The sequence below is a fragment of the Pantherophis guttatus genome, chromosome 4, assembly GCF_059756535.1.
Source record: "Pantherophis guttatus breed Tessera chromosome 4, ASM5975653v1, whole genome shotgun sequence".
NCBI lineage: Eukaryota > Metazoa > Chordata > Lepidosauria > Squamata > Colubridae > Pantherophis > Pantherophis guttatus.
This window is the reverse complement of record NC_142066.1, coordinates 1,755,352-1,779,933: the sequence shown is the minus strand read 5'-3', so window position 1 is coordinate 1,779,933 and position 24,582 is coordinate 1,755,352. Positions and strand designations below refer to the sequence as shown.

The 24,582-nt window shown below is 47.6% G+C and overlaps 1 protein-coding gene across 1 annotated transcript in view; it reads right to left on the bottom strand.

Moving 5' to 3' along the window:
- The window catches only part of ACAP1 (ArfGAP with coiled-coil, ankyrin repeat and PH domains 1), a 38,745-nt gene extending 17,276 nt beyond the window's left edge, over nt 1–21,469 (bottom strand). The window contains exons 1-10 of the mRNA XM_060685242.2: nt 21,283–21,469; nt 12,514–12,571; nt 10,304–10,423; nt 9,209–9,262; nt 8,789–8,847; nt 6,169–6,352; nt 5,972–6,016; nt 4,911–5,006; nt 1,766–1,840; nt 875–984 (exon numbers count right to left, since the gene is read on the bottom strand). Of these exons, the coding sequence (XP_060541225.2) occupies nt 875–984; nt 1,766–1,840; nt 4,911–5,006; nt 5,972–6,016; nt 6,169–6,352; nt 8,789–8,847; nt 9,209–9,262; nt 10,304–10,423; nt 12,514–12,571; nt 21,283–21,335 (854 nt within the window). The 5' untranslated portion in view covers nt 21,336–21,469. The remainder of the gene's footprint in view (nt 1–874; nt 985–1,765; nt 1,841–4,910; nt 5,007–5,971; nt 6,017–6,168; nt 6,353–8,788; nt 8,848–9,208; nt 9,263–10,303; nt 10,424–12,513; nt 12,572–21,282) is intronic.
- Between the last annotated feature and the right edge of the window lie 3,113 nt (nt 21,470–24,582).

Sequence of the window (24,582 nt, the reverse complement as noted above, 5' to 3'; positions counted from 1 at the left end):
TTGTTCTTGTCCTATCCATGTTGAATTCTGGTAAACCCTTGCCAGCTGGGGAATTCTGGGAGTTGAAGTCCAGAAATTGTAAATCAAACTGACTGGGGAATTCTGGGAGTTGAAGTCCAGATATCTTAAATCAAACTGACTGGGGAATTCTGGGAGTTGAAGTCCAGATATCTTAAATCAAACTGGGGAATTCTGGGAGTCGAAGTCCAGAAATTGTAAATCAAACTGGGGAATTCTGGGAGTCGAAGTCCAGAAATTGTAAATCAAACTAGGGAATTCTGGGAATTGAAGTCCAGAGAAATCTTAAAGCAGACTGTCTGGGGAATTCTGGGAGTCGAAGTCCAGAAATCTTAAATCAAACTGAGGAATCCTGGGAGTCGAAGTCCAGAAATCTTAAATCAAACTGGGGAATTCTGGGAGTCGAAGTCCAGAGAAATCATAAAGCAGACTGTGGGGAATTCTGGGAGTTGAAGTCCAGATATCTTAAATCAAACTGACTGGGGAATTCTGGGAGTTGAAGTCCAGATATCTTAAATCAAACTGGGGAATTCTGGGAGTCGAAGTCCAGAAATTGTAAATCAAACTGGGGAATTCTGGGAGTCGAAGTCCAGAGAAATCTTAAAGCAGACTGTCTGGGGAATTCTGGGAGTCGAAGTCCAGAAATCTTAAATCAAACTGGGGAATTCTGGGAGTCGAAGTCCAGAAATCTTAAATCAAACTGGGGAATTCTGGGAGTCGAAGTCCAGAAATCTTAAATCAAACTGGGGAATTCTGGGAGTTGAAGTCCACCTCTCTTAAAGATGCTCAGGTGGGCAAACACCGCTCTATGAGAGGCCGCAGGTGTGCTCCTCCAGGGAAGGCAGCCTAAGCTCACCTGCTCCAGGTCTTGAAGGCGTTGCTGGCCCGTTTGTATAGATATCCTTCCGTCACCACCTGGCCGGGTTCGGCCTGGATTTCCGGGACATCGTCGTCTTGGCTCAAATCCTGGAGAAGGTGAGAAGAGAGCATGAACCTGCCCGCAAAGGACCTTCTGTTGGCCAACAAGAAGCCAAAATCCCACGTCAGCTATTTCCCACTATCGAAGGAAACTCCTCCTTTTGGGCCCAAGAAGGAGACCCTCCACCATTTCTGACAGTCCAGTCTCTTCTTCAAAGCCTCCAGTGATGGAGCTCTCACAACTTCTGAAGGCAACTTCTGTCCCATCGGTTGATGGTTCTCACTGTCCGAAAATTCCTCCTTATTTCCAGGCTGAATCTCTCCTTGGTCAGTTTCCATCCATTATTCCTTGTCCAGCTTTGGAAAACAGCTTGACCCCCTTCCTCCTCTCTGGGGCAGCCCCCCAAATATTGGAAGACTGCTCTCCTGTCTTTCCTGGTCCTCCTCTTCAGTAGACTAACCATTGCCCAGTTCCTGCAACCGTCCATCGTATGTTTGAGCCTCCAGTCCCCTCATCCTCTTTCTTACTCTTCTCTGCACTTTTTCTAGAGTCTCAACATCTTTTTTTATAGTGTGGTGACCAAAACTGGGTGCAGTACTCTAGGTGTGGCCTTACTAAGGCTTTGTAGAGTGGTATTAGTACCTCCCTTGATCCTGATTGCATCCCTCTGTTAATGCAATTTAGGATTGCATTGGCTTTTTTGGCTGCCGCTGCACACGGCTGGCTCCTATTTAGCTGGTTGTCCACTAAGACCCCAAGATCCCTCTCACAGTAACCGCTATTAATCCTGGTTAATTATTAAGCCAGGTTTCACCCCGGGGACCTCACCTTCTGTTTTATGGCGGCGTGTCTCTGCTCCATGTCCCTCTTCTCTCGGGCCGATTCCAGGACCAGTTCGTGCAGCTGGAAAAGAAAACAAAAAAGACATGGAAATCTCGGGGCGAAGGGAAGGATGGAGAAAACCCCCCAAAAATCACCCTCCCTTCGGTAAAATCCCTGGGCTGGGAGGAGGGGGTCACAAACCAGGATCAAGGGGAGGGGGGGTCCACTTTGCAGGAAAGTCCAATTCTTGCAAAAGGAAACGGCTGCAGTGAGGTTTGAAGCCAAGAACCCAGGATGGAAGTTGCAGGAAGTCCTCGACTTATGACCGCCATCCAGCCAAAAAAACCCCATGTACGTCGCTAAGCAAGACATTTCTTCAAGGAGTTTTGCACCCCTTTTACGAAAGTTGTTAAGGTCGTTAAACGGTCGTTAAGTGAATCCGGCTTTTCCCCCCTGTGGACGTTGCTTCTCGGAAGGCCGCAAAAGGGGATCGCGTGGCCTTGGAACTTGCGACCGTCGTAAATAGGATTCAACTGCCAAAACGCCCGAATTTTGACCACATAACTACGAGGATGCTGCAAGCGGTCGTCGGTGCGAAAAGAGATCCTAGCTCGCTTTTTTCAGCGCCGTCGTAAATTCAAACGGTCACTAAGCGAATTATTGTGAAGTCGAGGACTGGCTGCATTGATTTATTCGTTCAATTTCTATAAATTCTGTCCGTCTCAATCAGTGACTCTGGACAGTTTACAGTCCAAAAAATAAAAATAAAAATCGATATATTCAGCAGCAAACAATTGAATTCTGTTTTCTTCCCTGACAAAGGCAGTCCTCAACTTACGACCGTTCATTTAGTGACCGAAGTTACAACAGCACTGGAAAAAAGTGACTTAGGACCGTTTCTCACACTTACGACCGTTGAGATATCCCCGTGGTCACGCGATTTAAAATTGAAAGGCTTGGCGACCGACTCGTATTTATGACGGTCGCAAAGATTTGGCAACCTTCCGACAATCCAAGTCAACGAGGAAGCCGGATTCACTGAACAACCGCATGACTCACTTAACAACCGCAATGTTTCACTTAACCGCCGAGGCAAGAAAGCTCGTAAAACGGGAGCAAAATTCACGGAACGAAGCAACAGAATTTTGGGGCTCAATGACAGTCGTAAGTCGAGGACTCCCTGTATAGGATCTGAATGAACGTGAATCTACAGGCGTCCTGTTATGCTTCATATGTAGTTGGACTACAAGTCCCATCACACCCAACCAATTGATTTTGTTTTTTCCACACCTGGCCTGGCTTTGAACCAATCGTTAATTCAATCGCAAGGACAATTTTCACACCCCGTCAGTAAGTCAGAGTTTCTGTTTATTCAGGATTCTTTTTTTTTCCTGGCTGGTCTCCAGCTCTCTTCCATCCATTTCCTCCTCTCTGCCCTTAATTCTGGCCCAAGGATCAGACAATCTCTCCATGCACAGATAACTGTGTTTGGCCTCCCACACCCTCCTACGTTTATAATAATTGAAATTTTTTTAAAAATGCAATGAAGTAAAATAGGCAGCAAAACAAAATAAAAATGCAAAGTACAATATCAATAAAATGAAATAAATGAAAAATGCAATAATATGAAATAATATGCAATAACATGAAATAAGATCTGCAGTGAAATACAATAAAGAAGGAATCAAACACACAATAAAGTTAGCTGGGCAATGAATTAAAATATAAGTAAAAGATGCAATAAAGTAAAAGATGCGATAAAATGTAAATGAAACACACCAGCAAATAAATAAAATTTGCAATAAAACATACCAGAAAATAAAGTAAAATGGTCAATAAATTAAAATACAAATAAAAGATGCAATAAAGCAAAATAATAAAGTAAAATAAAATAGAATAGAATAATGGAATGGAATGGAATGGAATGGAATGGAATGGAATAGAATAGAATAGAATAGAATAGAATAGAATAGAATAGAAAATACAGAATGGAATGGAATGGAATAGAATAGAATAACAGTAGAAAATATGGAATAGAATAGAATAGAATAGAATAGAATAGAATAGAATAGAATAGAATAGAATGGAATGGAATGGAATGGAATGGAATGGAATGGAATGGAATGGAATAGAATAGAATAGAATAGAATAGAATAGAATAGAATGGAATGGAATGGAATGGAATGGAATGGAATAGAATAGAATAGAATAGAATAGAATAGAATAGAATAGAATAGAATGGAATGGAATGGAATGGAATGGAATGGAATGGAATGGAATGGAATGGAATGGAGTAAGTAAGAATGGAATGGAATGGAATGGAATAGAATAGAATAGAATAGAATAGAATAGAATAGAATAGAATAGAATAGAATAGAATAGAATAGAATAGAATAGAATAGAAAATACAGAATGGAATGGAATGGAATAGAATAGAAAATACAGAATGGAATGGAATGGAATAGAATAGAATAGAATAGAATAGAATAGAATAGAATGGAATGGAATGGAATGGAATGGAATGGAATAGAATAGAATGGAATGGAATGGAGTAAGTAAGAATAGAATAGAATAGAATAGAATAGAATAGAATAGAATAGAATAGAATAGAATGGAATGGAATGGAATGGAATGGAATGGAATGGAATGGAATGGAATGGAATGGAATGGAATAGAATGGAATGGAATGGAGTAAGTAAGAATAGAATAGAATAGAATAGAATAGAATAGAATAGAATAGAATAGAATAGAATGGAATGGAATGGAATGGAATGGAATGGAATGGAGTAAGTAAGAATAGAATAGAATAGAATAGAATGGAATGGAATAGAATGGAATGGAATGAATAAAATAAAATAAAATAAAATAAAATAAAATAAAATAAAATAAAATAATAAAATAAATAAAATAAAATAAAATAAAATAAAATAATAAATTAAAATAAAATAAAATAAAATAAAATAAATAAAATAAAATAAAATAAAATAAAATAAAATAAAATAATAAAATAATAAAATAAATAAAATAAAATAAAATAAAATAAAATAAAATAAAATAAAATAAAATAAAATAAAATAAAATAAAATAATAAAATAAAATAAAGATAAAATAAATAAAAACAAAAACTTTCAGCACTGCTTGTCCTCCTCACCTGAGCAGCTAGGCTTTTGCGATATTCCTCCAGCTCTTTGGACGCCCGAGACCCCTGTTCCAGGAAGACGGACTGGGCCTCCATGAAGGACAAGACCTGGAAGGAGCAGAGGCATCAGAAGGGAGACCCCCCACCCCAGTGGGGTCTCTTCAAGTAAGATTTGGGCTGCCCTGAAAACGGTGCTTTGCAAACAGAGAGAGTGACAGATAAAATAGGTTAAAAAAACCCCCCAAAACCAGGAGCCTTTGGAGGAAGGAACTTTTGACGAGCTCAGAGGTGCTGTGTTTGGATTTTCTCATCCGGGATCCCAAAAACTAAAGTTTGGTTGAAATCAGAAGGGAAAAAGAGATTTTTTTTCTGGCGTGAGAAAGCCAAGTCAAGGCAGATTATATCACGATTTACGACGAAGATGGAGCCTAAAATTTCTGTTGCTAAGTGAGACAGTTGTTAAAGTGAGTTTTGTCTGCTTTTTCGACCTTCCTTGGCCCAGTCGTTAAGTGAATCGCTAAAGCCGTTCAGTGAGCAACCCCGTTGTTAAGTGAATCTGGCTTCCCGATTGACTTTGCTTGACGGGAGGTCGCAAAAGGGGAATCGCGTGACTCCGGGACACTGCGACTGTCATAAATGTGAGTCACTTGCCAAGCGTCTGAATTTTGATCCCGTGACTCTGGGGAATGCCTCAACGGTCGTAAGTGTGAGTCACTATTTTCAGTGCCGTTGTAACTTTGTACGGTCACTAAACGAACCGTTGTAAGTCGAGAACTACCTGTATGTCTTAAAATGTGGTCATGTTGAGATCTCGGGACTTCAACTCCCAGAATCCCCCAGGTGCGCTGCGGTGTCACCCTGTGCCGAGTGCGAATCTCGCTCAAATCAGCTCCACCAGACACTCCGGCATCCCACAGAAGCCATCTTTGTGAATGTGTGCCAAAAACTAAGCTACACATACATACACCCCCCCCCTTAGCAAGGCCCTCTCCTCTCCGGGCAACAGGCTCAAGGCTGGGGATGATGGGACTTGCAGTCCAAGAAGACCAAGGTTGGGGAAGGGAGTTACTCACGAATTTGAGGATCTCAAATTTCTTCTTGGATTGAATCACATTGATCTGAAAGACAGGAGAAGGATCGGGAGTTCGATTCCCACGTCGACCCGCCACGTCGACCCGTCCCAAGAGCCCTCACCGTCCGTCCGTCCCCCCCTCAGACCCGGAAATGGGACCCTTGGCCGGGGGGGGGTCTTTCAGGACCTCTCCCCCACCTGCAGCACGTAGTCGAGGGCTCGGTTACGGAAGGTGGTGCGGGCTGCTTTGAGGGCGACCATGGCGTCTTCGGCATCGTGTTGGCGCCGACGGGGCACCTCGGCGTTATGGTGCAAGGCGCTGCCGAGACTTTCGCTGCCCCGCTCGAATTCCTTCCTGGTTTCTTTGAACTGCTTAATGTCCCTGAAAGAGAAGAAGGGTGCAGGGTTCACACAATGTCCTTAACCCGGGTTAGCTGCATTCACAGAACCGGTGGTCCCAGAACAGGTTAACCCTCTCACAGTGTTATATATGATATATATATATATATTTATTTATCTCCTGTTTTTTTTCACTGGTTCAAGTCGGCGAGGAGACTCAATACTCTTTCTTCTGACATTTTCCTCCATAACAACAACCTTGTGAGGTGGGTTGGGCTAAGAGAGAGAGGCTTTCATGCCTAAGGCGGGACTAGAACTCCCCGTCTCCCAGTGATTGGCCCAAAGTCACCCAGCCGGCTTTCATGCCCTAAGGCGGGACTAGAACTCCCCGTCTCCGGGTGATTGGCCCAAAATTACCCAGCCGGCTTTCATGCCTTAAGGCAGGACTAGAACTCCCAGTCTCCCAGTGATTGGCCCAAAGTTACCCAGCCGGCTTTCATGCCTAAGGCGGGACTAGAACTCCCAGTCTCCCGGTGATTGGCCCAAAGTTACCCAGCTGGCTTTCATGCCCTAAGGCGGGACTAGAACTCCCCGTATCCGGGTGATTGGCCCAAAATTACCCAGCTGGCTTTCATGCTCTAAGGCGGGACTAGAACTCCCAGGCTCCTGGTGATTGGCCCAAAATTACCCAGCCGGCTTTCATGCCCTAAGGCGGGACTAGAACTCCCCGTATCCGGGTGATTGGCCCAAAATTACCCAGCTGGCTTTCATGCCTAAGGCGGGACTAGAACTCCCAGTCTCCCGGTGATTGGCCCAAAATTACCCAGCCGGCTTTCATGCTCTAAGGCGGGACTAGAACTCCCCGTATCCGGGTGATTGGCCCAAAATTACCCAGCCGGCTTTCATGCTCTAAGGCGGGACTAGAACTCCCAGTCTCCTGGTGATTGGCCCAAAGTTACCCAGCCAGCTTTCATGCCTAAAGTGGGACTAGAACTCCCCGTCTCCGGGTGATTGGCCCAAAATTACCCAGCCGGCTTTCATGCCCTAAGGCGGGACTAGAACTCCCCGTCTCCGGGTGATTGGCCCAAAATTACCCAGCCGGCTTTCATGCCCTAAGGCGGGACTAGAACTCCCAGTCTCCCGGTGATTGGCCCAAAGTTACCTAGCTGGCTTTCATGCCTAAGGCGGGACTAGAACTCCCAGTCTCCAGTGGTGGGATTTAAATAATTTAACAACCAGTTCTCTGCCTGGGTAGGCGTGGCCGGGTGGTCATGTGACTGGGTGGGTGTCTCCAACTCAACGTCACTCATCACACCCAGCCCCGCCTCCTGGCCATCCGCCTCAAAAGGCAGAGGTGGGATTCAGCAATTCTGACCGGTTCGGACTAATCCCACCACTGGCTGGACCCGCCCCTGCCCGTTTTTCGGGCTATTTTTGCATGACTCCCCGTCGCTCCCACCGCTTTTGGCACGCGATGGCCCGGTGGGCCCGTTTTTCGCCCTCCCCAGGCTCCTAGAAAGGCTCTGGAGCCTGGAGAGAGCGAAAAATGGGCCTTTCGGTCCTACTGGAAGTCAGCAAACGGGCCATTTCCAGCCTCCGGGGGGTTGGGGAAGGCTGTTTTCACCCTCCCCAGGCGCCTAGAAAGCCTCTACAGCCTGGAGAGAGCGAAAAACGAGCCTTTCGGTCCTACTGGAAGTCGGCAAACGGGCCATTTCCAGCCTCCGGGGGGTTGGGGAAGGCTGTTTTCACCCTCCCCAGGCGCCTAGAAAGCCTCTACAGCCTGGAGAGAGCGAAAAACGAGCCTTTCGGTCCTACTGGAAGTCGGCAAACGGGCCATTTCCAGCCTCCGGGGTGTTGGGGAAGGCTGTTTTCACCCTCCCCAGGCGCCTAGAAAGCCTCTACAGCCTGGAGAGAGCGAAAAACGGGCCTTTCGGTCCTACTGGAAGTCGGCAAACGGGCCATTTCCAGCCTCCGGGGTGTTGGGGAAGGCTGTTTTCACCCTCCCCAGGCGCCTAGAAAGCCTCTACAGCCTGGGGAGGGCGAAAAACGGGCCTTCTCCACCCTCCCGGAGGCCCTCCGGAGGCCGGAAACAGCGTGTTTCCCAACTTCTGGTGGACCCAGAAGGCCCGAAAATCAGCTGGCCGGCACGCACATGGACGCCGGAGCTGAGCTCGCGTGCCCACCGATATGGCTCCACGTGCCACCATCACGGCATTAGACCAAACTGACTCTGGGAAGCCAATGGGTGCATTCTAACCCCCGATATCTAAACCCAGTTGGGCCTGGTCGAACATCTTGTGAGATCACAGATATGTGGGGAGGCAGCTACCAAATGCAAAGCTAACTAACCATAGTTGGCGAGTTCAATAGACAGAGATCCGAAACAGAGACCGGGGGATCCCAGTTCAAATCCTGTTCCGTCCCGAATAATTCCCGCCCAATAATTCTAAGCCGACAGACCCCCATCGGACACACTTACTCCTTCACCAGAGTTTGCAGCTGCAGCTTGAGCGACTGTTGCGCGGTCTCCAGGAGTTCCTAGGACAAAAAAAAAAGAGCACTTTTAATCGAGTTGCAACCAAGTTTATTTTATTTCACACCGTTACTTTATTGCATTTACTTATTTTTTGTTGCATTGTATTGCATATTTTATTTTATGGCGTGTTTTTTTTTCTATTTTATCGCATATTTTATTCCATTATATTGCATATTTTTGGTCACGATTATTAAGAGAAACTTATCCTTAATCCTCCTTGATTTGATTTGGGGGGGGGGGGGGGGAAATCTCTTATTATTATTTTGGGAGGCTTTTTCTGAGTTTTGCATCTCATTTACAGGCTTGGGATTTCCTGGTGGTCTCCCATCCTTAACAGCTTAACAGGAAGATCAATCCGCTCACCTCTTGCTGTTCCATCATTCTGCTCAAACTTTGGGAAAACTTTTCCAGGCACTCCTAGGAGGGGAAAAAAGACATTAGAGGGTTTTTTTTTCTTTTAAAAGCCTCTGACGATCCAAGCTGAGCTGCCTGATCGGCAGAGTTTTTTTTTCTTTTAAAAGCCTCTGACGATCCCAGCTGAGTTGCCTGATCGGCAGAGGTTTTTTTTCTTTTAAAAGCCTCTGACGATCCCAGCTGAGTTGCCTGATCGGCAGAGGTTTTTTTTCTTTTAAAAGCCTCTGACGATCCCAGCTGAGTTGTCTGATCGGCAGAGGTTTTTTTTCTTTTAAAAGCCTCTGACGATCCCAGCTGAGTTGCCTGATCGGCAGAGGTTTTTTTTCTTTTAAAAGCCTCTGACGATCCCAGCTGAGTTGCCTGATCGGCAGAGGTTTTTTTTCTTTTAAAAGCCTCTGACGATCCCAGCTGAGTTGTCTGATCGGCAGAGGTTTTTTTTCTTTTAAAAGCCTCTGACGATCCCAGCTGAGTTGCCTGATCGGCAGAGGTTTTTTTTCTTTTAAAAGCCTCTGACGATCCCAGCTGAGTTGCCTGATCGGCAGAGGTTTTTTTTCTTTTAAAAGACTCTGACGATCCCAGCTGAGTTGCCTGATCGGCAGAGGTTTTTTTTCTTTTAAAAGACTCTGACGATCCCAGCTGAGTTGCCTGATCGGCAGAGGTTTTTTTTCTTTTAAAAGACTCTGACGATCCCAGCTGAGTTGCCTGATCGGCAGAGGTTTTTTTTCTTTTAAAAGACTCTGACGATCCCAGCTGAGTTGCCTGATCGGCAGAGGCTTTTTTTTTTCTTTTAAAAGCCTCTGCCGATCAGGCAACTCAGCTGGGATCGTCAGAGTCTTTTGAAAGCATTTTTTTACAACTTCTTCGCCAAAGAGGTTGTAGAAAAAATGGGTTTTAAAAGAAAAAAAAATTGGCCATGCCCACCCGGTCACATTACTCCACCCCCACCAAGCCACGCCCACAGAACTGGTAGTAACAAATTTTAGATTTCACCCCTGGTTCGGGGGCACCCCCAGCCTCTCCCCCACCCCCCTCAAATCTACTTACGCTCATCAACGTGTCCCCCGAGGAATTCTGGGAAAGTTCCTGGATCCCCGAGGCAAAACTTTTGCTGTGGCTGCAGAATTGGCGCCCGGATTCCAGCATGGTGCCACCCAGCTTCAGCAACTGCCAGGGAGGGCAAGGAGGACAGACGGCGGGTCAGAATTGGGACACACGGACCCCAGGAGCGGGCACCTGGGCTTTGCTCTGCTGAGGGGGTGGGGGCTGGGATAACTGCACCCCCCACCCCACCCCACAGACCGGCCTTGGCACACCCTGGGGCAGTGCCCACCTGCTCGAGACGGCACCAGACAGGCGTTCCAGCTGGCAAGATCAGGAACAATACAGGTAGTCCTCGGCTTACGACCATTTGTTTAATGACTATTTGCAATTAGGTCCTTGCACTAATGTCCCTGTAGACCCATATTTGAAATTTGGGTGCTTGGCAACCAACAAGGGTGGTACCATCCCAAGGTCACGTGACTACAATTTTCCTTCCTTCCTTCCTTCCCTCCTTTTCCTTTTGTCTACTTTCCTTCCTTTCTTCTTTCCATCTTCCTTTCCTCCCTCCCTCCCTTCTTTTCTTTCTTTCTTCCTTCCTTTTGTCTTCTTTTCCTTCCTTCCTTTTGTCTACCTTCCTTCCTTTCTTCCTTCCATCTTCCTTTTCTTTCCTCCCTTCCTCCTTTCCTCCTTTCCTTTTTTCCTTCCTTCCTTTTATCTTCCTTTCCTTCCTTCCTTTTGTCTACCTTTCTTCCTTCCTTCATCCTTCCCTCCTTTTGTCTACCTTCCTTTTCTTCCTTCCATCTTTTCTTTCCTCCCTCCCTCCCTCCCTCCTTTCCTTTCTTCTTTCCTTTTTACCTTCCTTTTGTCTTCCTTTCCTTCCTTCCTTCCTTTTGTCTACCTTCCTTCCTTCCATCATTCCTTCCTTCCTTTTGTCTACCTTCCTTCCATCTTCCTTCCTCCCTCCCTTCTTCCTTCCTTTCTTCTTTCCTTTTCCTTCCTTGTCTTCCTTTCCTTCCTTCCTTCCTTTTGTCTACCTTCCTTCCTTCTTGTCTTTCTTTCCTTCCATCTTCCTTCCATCTTCCTTCCTTCCTTCCTTCCCTCTGTCCCTCCTTTTTTGTCTCTCTTTTTCCCTTCACTCTCTTTCCTTCCCTTTCTCTCCTTCCTACCTACCCAGGGGGATTCTGGAAGAACTCCTGGATCCCTGACACAAAAACAGAGTCCCTAGGGAGTTGGGTGGCATAGAAATATGATTAATTAAATTAAATTAAACTCTTGCTGTGGCTGCAGCATTCGCTCCCGGATTGCCATCTAACGCACCTTTAACTCGTTGATTAATTTAGCTTGTCTTGAGTTATTTTTTTCCCACTTTGCTGAAGTCAAGATATATTACATCGACTGCATTCCCACCATCTACTAAGAAAGTTACCCTACCCCCCAAAAATGTGATCTTTGTCTTATCCATGCTGAATTCCGGGAAACTCTTAACCGGCTGGGGAATTCTGGGAGTATCGAAGAAACACCCGTTTCGGATCTAAAAGGACCTAAATCCAGTGGTGGGATTCAGCCAGTTCGCACTTAATCGGGAGAACCAGCTATTAACTTTCTAAGCAGTTCGGAGAACCGGTTGTTGGAAGAAATCTTATTTTGTTTTTTCCCACTTTACAGGGCTAATCCTGTAAGGAAGGCAGGAAGGAAACATTCTGGTGGCGTTTCTAGCCTAATCTTTATTGCCCTGCTTACAGAAACTGCCTCTCTGATTAACCCTTATTACATTGTAACATTAAGGTGAAGCGCCCATCGACGTGAGTGACATTGAGTTGGCCACATCCACATGGTCACATGACCACCAAGCCACGCCTACCCAGCTGGTCATTAGGGCAGAGAACCGGTTGTTAAATAATTTGAATCCCACCACTGCCTAGATCACAAAGGATCTGAGCTGTTCTAGGACAGATTCTGCTTTAGGCAGGAAATTGCTCTCCTGCGGTGTCAAATGGTGCAATCCAGAAGCATTTAAAGGCCTGTAAACAAATATTTTGTGATGTTTCTCTTTCTTGCTCGTCTCCAATCCCCCTCCTTGCAACTTCTAGATTTTTCTCCCGGGGGGGGGGAGGAGGAGGAGGGGCAAAGTATTTTGTGCAAAGTTTGCAACGTATTTGGTGCAAAAACTCAGCCGGGGTCTTAAGCTGACACGTCGTGGAAGACCTGCTCACCTTTTCCAACTGAGTTTCCAAAACCGATACTTCTAGTTCCACAGTCTCAACGGCGGCCCTGAGGGTAGGGGGAGGTTTGTGGGGAGAGGGGGGGGAGAGAAAGAAAGGAAATATGTCACCCAGGGCGGGTTAGAAACCACTGCAGAGATATGATGAGCGCGAACGCCTGGGCTTCAAAGCTGAGCCGTAGCCACAGAATCATGACACCGTACGAGTCTTGCAATTTCCGTTTGCGTCTTGCAGTGCCACGTTGGGAACAAGCAGCCACGGAAGGCATTTCTTTTTGCAGAAATTAAAAGGAGTCGGTGGGTCTGCTTCTTCGTCCTCAACCAAGCGGGCTGTCCCGATTTGGAGTTGGGACTCCATCGCCCAGAATTCTTTGCAGGAGATTCCCAGGGTGCATCTCAAAAGAGTGCCAGGCTGGGAAAAGCTGTGTGGAAACAATGTTTTTCCAACTTCAGCACGATGGACTTCAAGTCCCAGAATTCCTCCGCCAGCACATCAGTTTTCCATTTAATTATCCTGCCACGTAGTCATAATTCGTTTATTCGTTTAGCTTGTGATGTTATTTTTTTTTCACTTTCAAGATATATTACGTCTACCGCATTCCCACTATCTACTAAAAAAGTTACTCTATCAAAAGAACAAAACAAAAAAAAGGGATATTTGTTCTTGTCTAATCCATGCTGAATTCCGGTAAACCCTTGCCGGCTGGGGGATTATGGGAGTAGAAGTCCACCCCTCTTTAAAAAAGCCATGTGGGGAATTATGGGATAAGAAGTCCATCCCTCTTAACTTCCTGAGGTTGAGAAACACTGTGGTCGAGTTACGTTGCAGGTGATACTTGACTGACCGGTCCAGTCAATGAGGAATTGCAATTTCCCAGTTAGAACAATTAACCGGTGGAACGACTTGCCACCAGAAGTTGTGGGTGCTCCATCACTGGAGGTTTTTAAGACGAGATTGGACAACCATCTGTCTGAAATGGTATACTATAGGGCAGTGATGGCTAACCTTTTTGCTGTCGAGTGCCAAAAGCCGGGGAAGAGCAGGAGGGTCGCGCACGCGTGTGTCCACACCCATAATTCAATGCGCCCTGCCCCCACACGCATGCGTACGTGACCCTCCCCTTTTGGCACGCGATGGCATAATGGGTCCGGTAGGCCTGTTTTTCACCCTCTCCGGGCTCCAGAGGCTTTCTAGGAGCCTGGGGAGGGCAAAAACTGCCTTCCCCACTCCCCAGAGGCTGGAAACAGCCTGTTTCCCGACTTCTGGTGGGACCGGAAGGCCCGAAAATCAGCTGGCCGGCGCACGCATGCGCACTGGAGCTGAGTTAGGGCAACGCTCATGTGCCCACAGATATGGCTCCGCGTGCCACCTGTGGCACGCATGCCATAGGTTCGCCATCCTGGCTGTAGGGTCTCCTGCTTGAACAGAGGTTGGACTAGAAGACCTCCCAAGGTCCCTTCTATTCTGTTATTCCGTACATGATAACATTTTCCCTTCCAGAATACCCAGGAAAAACAATTCCAGCTTTCTTTCTATCTTCTGCCCTGTTATTTCATCCAGCCATTTTTTAAATCTTGTCCCAAAATTTCCTAATCTTAGGACAGGTCCACCACATGTGGTAGAATGTCCCTTGTTTGTGTCCGCACCTCCAACAATTCGGAAGACCTATTCGAGAACATCCTGGCCAATCTCGCTTTACATTTTGTAAAGATTTTTTTTATAAGCAGAGACGGACAGATTATCGATGGAAATGAAGGAGAGGGAGGACACCGAGTACTATTTAATATGGTTATTCTATATTATTTCATGTTTTAATTATGATTTAATATGGTATTCCTGGTTGGAGAGTAAACACAAAACTTAAGGGATGTTTTTGTCACGAGGTCGGATTGTAAATAAAAGTCAAGGTCATTTAGATAAAGATGTAAGTTTAAGATAAAGAGATATTTAGAAGTAGAATTTGTGTAAAGAGGTTAAATAGGCTAGAGATACCGATGCAGAAAAGTTGTTATAAGTATTGAAATTTTGATATGTTTGTTTTCGGTTGTTTATATTTTTTCATTTTTGTGTGTGTGTGCGTGTGTTTTTCTTGATTTTTTTGTGTATTATGTTTCTTTTTGTACTGTGTATTTTAATCTTTGGAAATTTAATAAATATTTAAAGAAAAAAAAAGTAACACACAACCATACAGCCTCTGCTCCGTTGCGGTCATCTCACAATTTCCTGCCTCCGTCAAGAGGTTGTATACCTTATTTATTTATTTATTTATTTATTTATTTATTTATTTATTTATTTATTTATTTTGTTTGTATGTATGTATGTATGTATGTATGTATGTATGTATGTATGTATGTATGTAATTTATATGCCGCCCTTCTCCCGTAGGACTCAGTGCGGCTTACAAATGCAGTGATGACAAGAACCCAAAGCCTCTCTCCAACTTGGCCCCTACTAAACAGGTTGGGGTTCGTTGGCCATCATCCTACAGCCAGCCAGGGTGTTGTGGAGGATGGGATTTGTAGTTCAAAAATCTACCAATGCTGGGAAGGCAGTGTCTGCAGATGTCGTAACCCTCCTGCCTTCAAAATATTGGTAGGCTTAGAACAACAAATCCCATCATGTGGGGTCCTGAGTGCTGTCCGAGCAGGGTGGATATTTCATGACCCAACTAGGGAACGACTTCAGTGCTAGGAGGGAGGGGGGATTGTGGAATGGTGGGAGGAGGAACAGGAGGATTGGGGGAGGGTCCTTGGGGCTCTTTCAGCTTGGTGGTTTTCTTGCAGGCGTTTCATGAACCATATGGGTAATGCTATCAGTGCTAGGAGGCACGTGGGTTTGCAGAAGGCAGGAAGAGAAAGAGAGGGAGGGAAGGAGGGAGGGAGGGAGGGAGGAAGGAAGGAAGGAGGGAAGGTAGAGGCTATGGGGTCTTCAGTGCTCTCTGAGCTTGATGGTTTTCTTGGAGGCATTTTATGACCCAACTAGAGAATATCATCAGTGCTAGAAGGGAGGTGAGTTTGCGCTGCAGAGGGGAGGAGGAGGAGGAGGAAAAGGAGGGAGGGAGGGAGGGAGGAAGGAAGGAAGGAAGGATAATGAATGCTAAAAGGGAGGTGGGTTTGCAGAGGGGAGGAGGAGGAAGAGGAGGGAGGGAGAGAGAGAGCGGGAAGAAGGAAGGAAGGAAAAATGGATCATCAATGCTAAAAGGGAGGTGAGTTTGCAGAGGGGAGGAAGAGGAGGAAGAGAAGGAGGAAGGAAGGAAGGAAGGAAGGAAGGAAGGAAGGAAGGAAGGAAGGAAGGAAGGAAGGAAAAATGGATCATCAATGCTAAAAGGGAGGTGAGTTTGCAGAGGGGAGGAAGAGAAGGAAGGAAGGAAGGAAGGAAGGAAGGAAGGAAGGAAGGAAGGAAGGAAGGAAGGAAAAATGGATCATCAATGCTAAAAGGGAGGTGAGTTTGCAGAGGGCAGGAAGAGGAGGAAGAGGAGGAAGGAAGGAAGGAAGGAAGGAAGGAAAGGAAAGGAAAGGAAGGAAGGAAGGAAGGAAGGAAGGAAGGAAGGAAGGAAGGAAGGAAGGAAGGATCATGAATGCTAAAAGGGAGGTGAATTTGCAGAGGGCAGGAAGAGGAGGAAGAGGAGGAAGGAAGGAAGGAAGGAACGAAAGGAAAGGAAAGGAAGGAAGGAAGGAAGGAAGGATCATGAATGCTAAAAGGGAGGTGAGTTTGCAGAGGGGAGGAAGAGGAGGAAGAGGAGGAAGGAAGGAAGGAAAAATGGATCATCAATGCTAAAAGGGAGGTGAGTTTGCAGAGGGCAGGAAGAGGAGGAAGAGGAGGAAGGAAGGAAGGAAGGAAAGGAAAGGAAAGGAAGGAAGGAAGGAAGGAAGGAAGGAAGGAAGGAAGGAAGGATCATGAATGCTAAAAGGGAGGTGAGTTTGCAGAGGGGAGGAAGAGGAGGAAGAGGAGGAGGAAGGAAGGAAAGGAGGGAGGGAGGGAGGGAGGAAAAATGGATCATCAATGCTAAAAGGGAGATGAGTTTGCAGAGGGGAGGAAGAGGAGGAGGAAGGAAGGAAGGAAGGAAGGAAGGAAGGAAGGAAGGAAGGATCATGAATGCTAGAAGGGAGATGGGTTGTGGAGGGGAGGAGGACAAAAAAGAGAAGGAGGAAGAGGAGAAGGAGGACAACTGCGGGGTCCTTGGTGCTCTCTGAGGTTGATGGTTTTCCCATTTCATGACCCAACTAGGTAACATCACCAGTTCTAGAGGGAGTGGCGTTTGCTCTCTCTTTATATCCTAGATATCTCCCTTCTTTATATCCCATCCTCCACAGCCAGCCTGAAGGCGATGGGCCCTTTTCAGCCAAGATGGCTGCCGGCCCCCCCACCCTCCCTCCCTCCCTCCACGGGGGCCACGTTAGAAAATCCAAACCAAGAAAAGAGAAGCAAAGCGAAGCCACATCCGCTGCGAAATGAACCAAAACTGCAGGAAACGTTATGAAAAACAAAACGAAACCCTCCTGCAAAAAACGAAAAAGCAGACTCACGCACGGGGTGGGGGGGGGAACCCTGCACCCCCAAAACAAGAGGGGTGCAGCCCCCCCGGGACACGGAAAGCCTGGGAAAATTCTGGCAGGAGGAGCAACGTGGCACAGGTGGAAAAAAATACGACTTTTGGAAACCATTTCTCACATCCTTGGCAAGCTTCAGAAGGGAAATATATTGCTTTTTTGGCCCTTGGCATCGCAACCGGGAGGGGGGGGGGATGGCTCACCCGGCTTCCCCCCAACCATCATCCCCTGCCAATGCAGCCCACTCGCCTCCTGGCAGGGGATGATGGGCGCTGGAGCATGCCCCAAGCGAAGGAGGAGAGGAGAGAGACTTTAAACAACCCCAATCCAACAAGCCATGATGGCTAAGGAACAGCCGGTTTGCAGGCGTGGAAGTGGGGGCGGAAAACACCAAATTTTCCACCCTTAATAATGAGGAAGAAATTATATTTCCTAAATAACGCACAAGATTTGGGGACCCTAAGACGGTTTGCTTGCGTTTAAAGCAAAGAAACAAAAAAATCCCTTGAAATAGATCCTAATGTAAAACGCAGGCGGGTCCTCGACTTACGACGGTGCGCTTAGTGACCGAAGTTACAACGGCACTGGACAAAGGGACTTAAAAGGCCCTTTTTCACACTTGCAGCCATCCCCGTGGGATTAAAAAAAAATTCAGAGGCCTAGACACTGACTCACATTTATGACAGTCGCAGCATCCCGAGGTCGCATCCCGATTCCCCTTTTGCGACCTCCTGAATCCGGCAAAAAAAAAAAAAGCCGGATTCGTTTAACGACCTCGTTACTCACTGAACAATCGCACTGATTCTCTTTAATAACGGTGGCAAGGATGGGCACAACACGGGGCGAAGCTCGCGTAATACAAGTCTCGGTTAATGACGGAAATTGGGGGGGGGCGGCTGCCCCCTGGTACTGTAAATAAAAATAGAGCAGGGAAATAAGGGATGACAAAAAGGAGGGAAGAATATAAAAAAGGAAAAGAAAAGAAAGAAGCAAGCATTGATGTCCAACTGTCTTCGTGGCAATAAAAGAGTGCAAAATTGAGATTAAAACCTCAATTTTTTTTTTCCTGTTTTTAATGTTGAGCAGAAATGAGTCATTTTTTGGAACAGTCGACTAATCTGATCATCATATTCAAACTTCAATTTTTTTCCCCCCGCTCTGTTTCAAACACGAAAGTCCCCAAAGGGGTTTCTAAGCAAAACAGGATTTATTCTTTTTTTCTCGGATTAAAACAGATTACGGGTTATCCTCTCTTTACAACCGTTCATTTAGTGTGAACGGTTCCAAGTTACGACAGCTCAGGAAAAAAAACCCGAGTTAGGACCGTTCTTTCACACTTAATGACCTCCTCCGTGCACACCATTTTTGACGATTCACGACGGTGGCGCTGTGAAGTCAACGGACTCGCTTAACAACCATGGGACTCGCTTAACCACGGCAGCGATTCGCTTAACAACGGTGTCAAGGAAGGTCTCTAAACGGAGGGCAAAACCCCACTTTGAATCAATGCCTCGCTCTTAGCGACAGAAAGGCTGCGTTCCCCCCCCCCTTAGGGTCGTAAGACGAGGACTGCCTGTAATTTGGCCAGCTCCATCCTTCCACCCCCCCCCTGTCTGTTCTTCCGTTGCGAGAACTGACCTACAGAAGATGGGGGTTGCAACACGGGAGGTGGGGCAAGGCTCCGGAGAACTCGGTGTGTTTTGTGTGTGTGCTTGCGTGTGTGTGTGTGTGTGTGTGTGTGTGTGACAGGAAGCCACAGACCACAAGTTGTTCTGCAAGCGGCCGTAACAACAAGCTCATTTATGGCCCACCCGCAGCCAAGTCAGGTTTTTCCGGCCTCACCGCTTCCAGACACGGCAGTTTTAATTCCCCAGCTGGCCTTTTGCAAGGAGATAAATCCTGGTTTGCGCGACACGCCAGCCGATCATGGTTTGCGCCCCTGCCTTAGGCCCAACAGACCGAATCTCACGCTAAACCGTGCTTAGAATGGAATAACAAGAGTCGGAAGGGACCTTGGAGGTCTTCTAGTCCAACCCCCCTCCTTAACCAGGAAACCAGACATCGCTTAATCGAGGTTGCACGACGGGCTGGTCAAAGATGGCTTCTTTGAGATTGCGTGTATTTTTTTTAAAAAAGAAAAGAAAAGGTTTTATTTATTTATTCCAACAGGCGGGGCTAAACATACGAACATGCGAATGATTTTTTAAATGTTATCTAATTCTGGGTTTTATTTGATTGACCAAACTAAGTAATAATTTTAATTAGCAATTTTATGATGTTTGTGCGTCTATATTTTTTCTTGACTGTACACCGCCTGGAGTCCTACGGGAGAAAGGCGGTATAGAAACACAATAAATAAATAAATCAATAAATTGGTTGATCAGAACGTAAAATGCAAAGAGAGCGGAAATTAAAGGGGAGGAAAAAGGGAAAAAAGAGCAAAAAGGGATAGAAGGAAAAAAATAGGGAGGGGGGGAAGTGACTTCTGATTCTTTTTAGCATAGTAGAAAAATAATCACATTACGGCCTCAATTTTTATACAATAATATACAGCGGCCATTTCTATCGCGAGAAGCCGATCTAATAAATAGAGAAATCCAAAGTCAAAATTTCATTTTTTTTCCCCCCTCCCCATCCCAAGCACAAAGCCCAGAAACGGTTTCCAAATGGAAATAAAAATAAAATACGTTCTTTTCTTGGAATAAAGCAATCCATTGAACTGTCTTCTACTTTAGGATTGGGGGTGTTGTGCGAATGGAGGCTTGGAACCTGCTGGTTTCCCGGGGGGGGGGGCGGGGGAAGGAGAGGTCTGGTGGGGGAGGGGTCTCACATACCACTGCATGCAAACATGCGTGTTAAACCGGGTTGCGTCCTAGGCCTGTCGCTGGCTTGCTGTCGGGGTACAAAACGGTTCTCGTGCGAGACACAAAAGTGTGTCATGTCTACACAACCACGGAGAGAGTAGCTGGGTGTGTATACCTACCACTTGTCCTGTGGCCCACCCCCCACAATTAACACCAATGCATAACCCTGCGTCTCCCAGTTGCAACCACTTTGCAGGTGGAAGCTGGGGACGAGATGGGAAGGAGGGTGGGGTAAGGGGGATGTAAGAAGAGACCCCCCACCCAATAGGAAGCGGATCTCCTGGCGCCCTCCCCCCCCCATCTGAACCAGGGCAAAGTTGCAGAAGTCAAACTCAGGGTCGCCTCCTTGGGAGGGTCTGACAGCCCCTCACCCCACTTTGCTCTCAGGACCCTCCTGGCAGAGGGAAGATACAGGGATGGGAAATGGGGAGGGGGCTGCCCTTTAAAATTGGTCATAGAGCCGGGAAGGGCCAGAGCCAAGCGAAGGGGGGGAGGGAGGGGGAGAGAAATAGGGGGAGATGGAGAGAGGGGGGAGAGAGGGAGGAAATGGGAAGGGAGGTAGAGGGGAGAGAGGGGGAGTTGGGGGGAGAGAGGGAGGAGAGAAGGGGTGGGGTAGAGGGGAGAGATGGGGGGAAATAGGGGAGATGGGGAGTGGGCGAGATAAGGGGAGTTGGGGGGGAGAGGGAGGAGAGATGGGGAAGACAGATGGAGGAGGAGAAAAATAAAGGAGTTGGGGGAGAAAGGGAGGAAATAAAGGGGGAAGGTAGAGGGGAGAGAAATAGGGGAGATGGGGAGGGGGGAGATAAGGAGGAAATGGAAAGGGAGGTAGAGGGGAGAGGGGGAGTTGGGGGAGAGAAGGAGAGAGGGGGTGGGGTAGAGGAGAGATGGGGAAGATGGGGGGAGAGAAATAGGGGAGAGAGGGAGGAAATAGAGGGGGAGGTAGAGGGGAGAGATGGGGAAGATAGGGGGAAATGGGGGAGATGGGGGGATGGGGAGAGGGAGAGAGGGAGGGGGAGGAAGAGGGGAGAGAAATGGGGGAGGGGGAGTTGGGGGAGAGGAGGAGGAGAGAGGGGGAAGGTGGAGGGGAGAGAAAGAGGGGAGGGAGGGAGGAAATAAGTGGGGAGGGGAGAGAGAAGGGAGGGGGCGAGAGGGGGGTCCTTGCCCTCTTTCTCCAGCAGCCCCTCCCCCAAAGGGCTGGAGAGCCGTGGGGCCGAGGGAGGGAGGGAGGGGGGGGAAAGCGAGGCGGAGCGGGCACCACCAGGTGCTCCCTGGACGGCGCCTGCCTCCGCCTGGCAGTGCCTGTGGGGAGGGGGGGCGTTGTGGGGGGGGGGGTTGTGGTGTCCCACCTGAAGCGGGGGGAGTCGCGGAGCCCTTCCTCCAAGCCCAGCGTGACCGTCATGGTGGCCGGCGGGGCGTCGGGGGCTGCCGGGGGTCGCGGGCGGCGGAGGCGGAGGCGGCGGCGGGGCCAGAAGCGAGGCAGGAGCCGGAGCTGGAGATGCCGGAGCTGCTGCTGAAGCCGCCGCGGTGCCCGCTCCGCCCCGGCAGGGAGTTGCCAGCCGCCACCCAGCATCCCTTCGCCCGCCCAGCCCAGAGGAGGGGAAGGCCCAGGGCGCCCCCTGCAGGCAGGGCTCTCCCCCGCCACGCCCACACACACACACTACACACACACAAACCCACAAATTACACACACAAGCACACAAACACACACACACAACCACACACACAAGTACACACAAACCCACAAATACACACAAACACAAATACACACACTCACAAACACAAGCCCACAAACACACAATCCCACAATCCCACACAAACACAAGCACACAAACACACCCACAACCACACAAATACACCCACACACAAATACACACACAAACACACACAAGCACACAAACACAACCACACACACACAAACACAAGTACACACAAACCCACAAATACACACACAAACACAAATACACACACTCACAAACACAAGCACACAAACACACACAAAGAAGCCCACAAAGACACACACAAGCACACAAATACACACACAAAAACAAACACACACACAAATACAAGCCCACCAACACAAGCCCACAAATACACACACACACACACACACAAGCACAGAAGCCCACAAACACACACAAACACAAGCACACAAACACATACAAAGAAGTCCACAAATACACACACAAAGAAACACAAGCAAACACACAAGCACAGAAGCCCACAAACACACACACAAGCACACACACAAACACAAGCAAACAAACGCACACACCACAGAAGCCCACAAACACACACAAACACAAGCACACAAACACATACAAAGAAGTCCACAAATACACACACAAAGAAACACAAGCACACACACAAACACAAGCAAACAAACGCACACACCACAGAAGCACACAAACACACACCCAAACACACACTCTCACAAGCAAAGAAGCCCACAAACAAGAGACACAAACAAACACAAGCACAGGCACAAGCACAGAAGCCCACAAAACACCCACAAACACACAATCACACAACCCCCCCCACCCCCCGTCAGGCCTGGCTTTGGACTCGCCCCACCTGGCCCCAGCTCCGCCTGCACCTTGTTCTCACGTGCGACTCCCAGGTCAGAGGTGGGGAAAGAGCCCCCTCCCCTCCCCTCCCCTTCCCCAGTGGACTTGTCCCCCCCCCCCCGGGCAACCTTTCCTCTCACCTGGCCGGCAGGTAGGAGCGGCTGGCGTGGGACCCCCGAGGGCTTTGGGACTTCAAACTCCCGTGTTTTCGTTTCCTCCCTCTCCACGCCTTTCAAGCGTGGGAAAATTGCGTCCCCAAAGGAATTGTTACCCCACAAAATTCTCCCCCACTTCCCACCCACCCCCCCACCCACCCCCGGCAAACTCGGCTCCAAATGCCGCTTTGGGAACAGGCGGGGACGGGAGACGGGGACGATTTGCACTGCTCTCTGCCGGGATGGCTGTGGGATTTCCTTGTGGTCTCCTTTCCCAGTGCCAAATCTTAACTTTTGTTTGTTTTTGTTTTCTCCAAGGCCGGCTGGGCGAAAAGTGCAAAACGACCCTGGTAGGTAGGTAGGAGGCCTTGTAGGGGTTTCTGGCTTCCGCGGAGTGCTTTTCTCTCCCTCCCCGCCCCGCAAGACTCAGTTCAAAAGTATTTAAAACTCTTCCGAACAAACCGAGATCGGAAGTCTGGGCTGTCGACGCGTCTATTAAAACCCACAAAATTTCCCTTTGAGCCAACTCGGCTCTGGGTGTTTCCTTGGCAAGAGGAAGCACAAGGATTTGGATGGCTCTCCGTTCGGGGTTTCTTTCAACCTCCCAATTTCCTTGGGATTTCCTTGTGGTCTCCTTTCCATGTACCAATCTTCACTTTTTTTTCCTCCCAAGGCCGGCTAGAACAAAGGTGCAAAGCTTGAAGATCAGGCCGGTTCAACCCCAGATAAAACTTTTAATAGAGAGGCAACCCCCCCCCCACTTTTTAATCAGGAAATGACCCCCCCACTCGCACACACACTTAGTAATCATTAAAATAAAGATTAAGTGAGGTGTAAAGATACTACAGATTTCTGGATCGCCGTTTCCTTCAAGCAGAAATGATGACATCAGAAGTGCCCCCCTCACCCTTAAAGTGATCAAGGTTGACAAACAAAAAACTTATTTTACCTGAATTATTTATGATTATTATTTATGATTAATAATTATAAATAATAATTATAATTATTAAAATTATATTTAGATTTAGATTGATTGCTTATTTAGCTTCCTGGGAGTGTTGTATCTTATGATTTATGATGAATTTTTTTTTTTTTAGGATGACTATGATTGTGATTGATCACTTACGGCTTTTATGCACAGTGAGAGCTTATGCACCAGAGACAAATTCCTTGGTTGTGTCCCATCACACCTGGCCAATAAAGAATTCTAGTTTTTTTGAAGGACTGTCCCATAGAAAGGAGAGCCCACTCCCCCTCTCTGCAGCCCCAGAATGTGGGGACCAGAATCGGGGGGGGATGATAGCTGACTGGGTGACTTTGGGCCGACCGCCAGGAGACGGTGAGTTCTAGTCTCGCTTTAGGCATTAAAAGCGGCTGGGTGATTTTGAAGCAGTCACTAGGAGAGGGTGAGTTCTAGTTCTACCTTGGCATGAAAAACCAGCTGGGTGACTTTGGGCCCAATCACCAGGAGATGGTGAGTTCTAGTCCCGCTTTAAGCATGACAGCTGGCTGGGTGACTTTGGGCCAATCACCAGGAGACGGTGAGTTCTAGTCTCGCCTTAGGCATTAAAAGCGGCTGGGTGATTTTGAAGCAGTCACTAGGAGAGGGTGAGTTCTAGTTCTACCTTGGCATGAAAAACCAGCTGGGTGACTTTGGGCCCAATCACCAGGAGATGGTGAGTTCTAGTCCCGCTTTAAGCATGACAGCTGGCTGGGTGACTTTGGGCCAATCACCAGGAGACGGTGAGTTCTAGTCCCGCCTTAGGCATTAAAAGCGGCTGGGTGATTTTGAAGCAATCCCTAGGAGATAGTGAGTTCTAGTTCTACCTTGGCATGAAAATCGGCTGGGTGACTTTGGGCCAATCACCAGGAGACGGTGAGTTCTAGTCCCGCCTTAAGCATGACAGCTGGCTGGGTGACTTTGGGC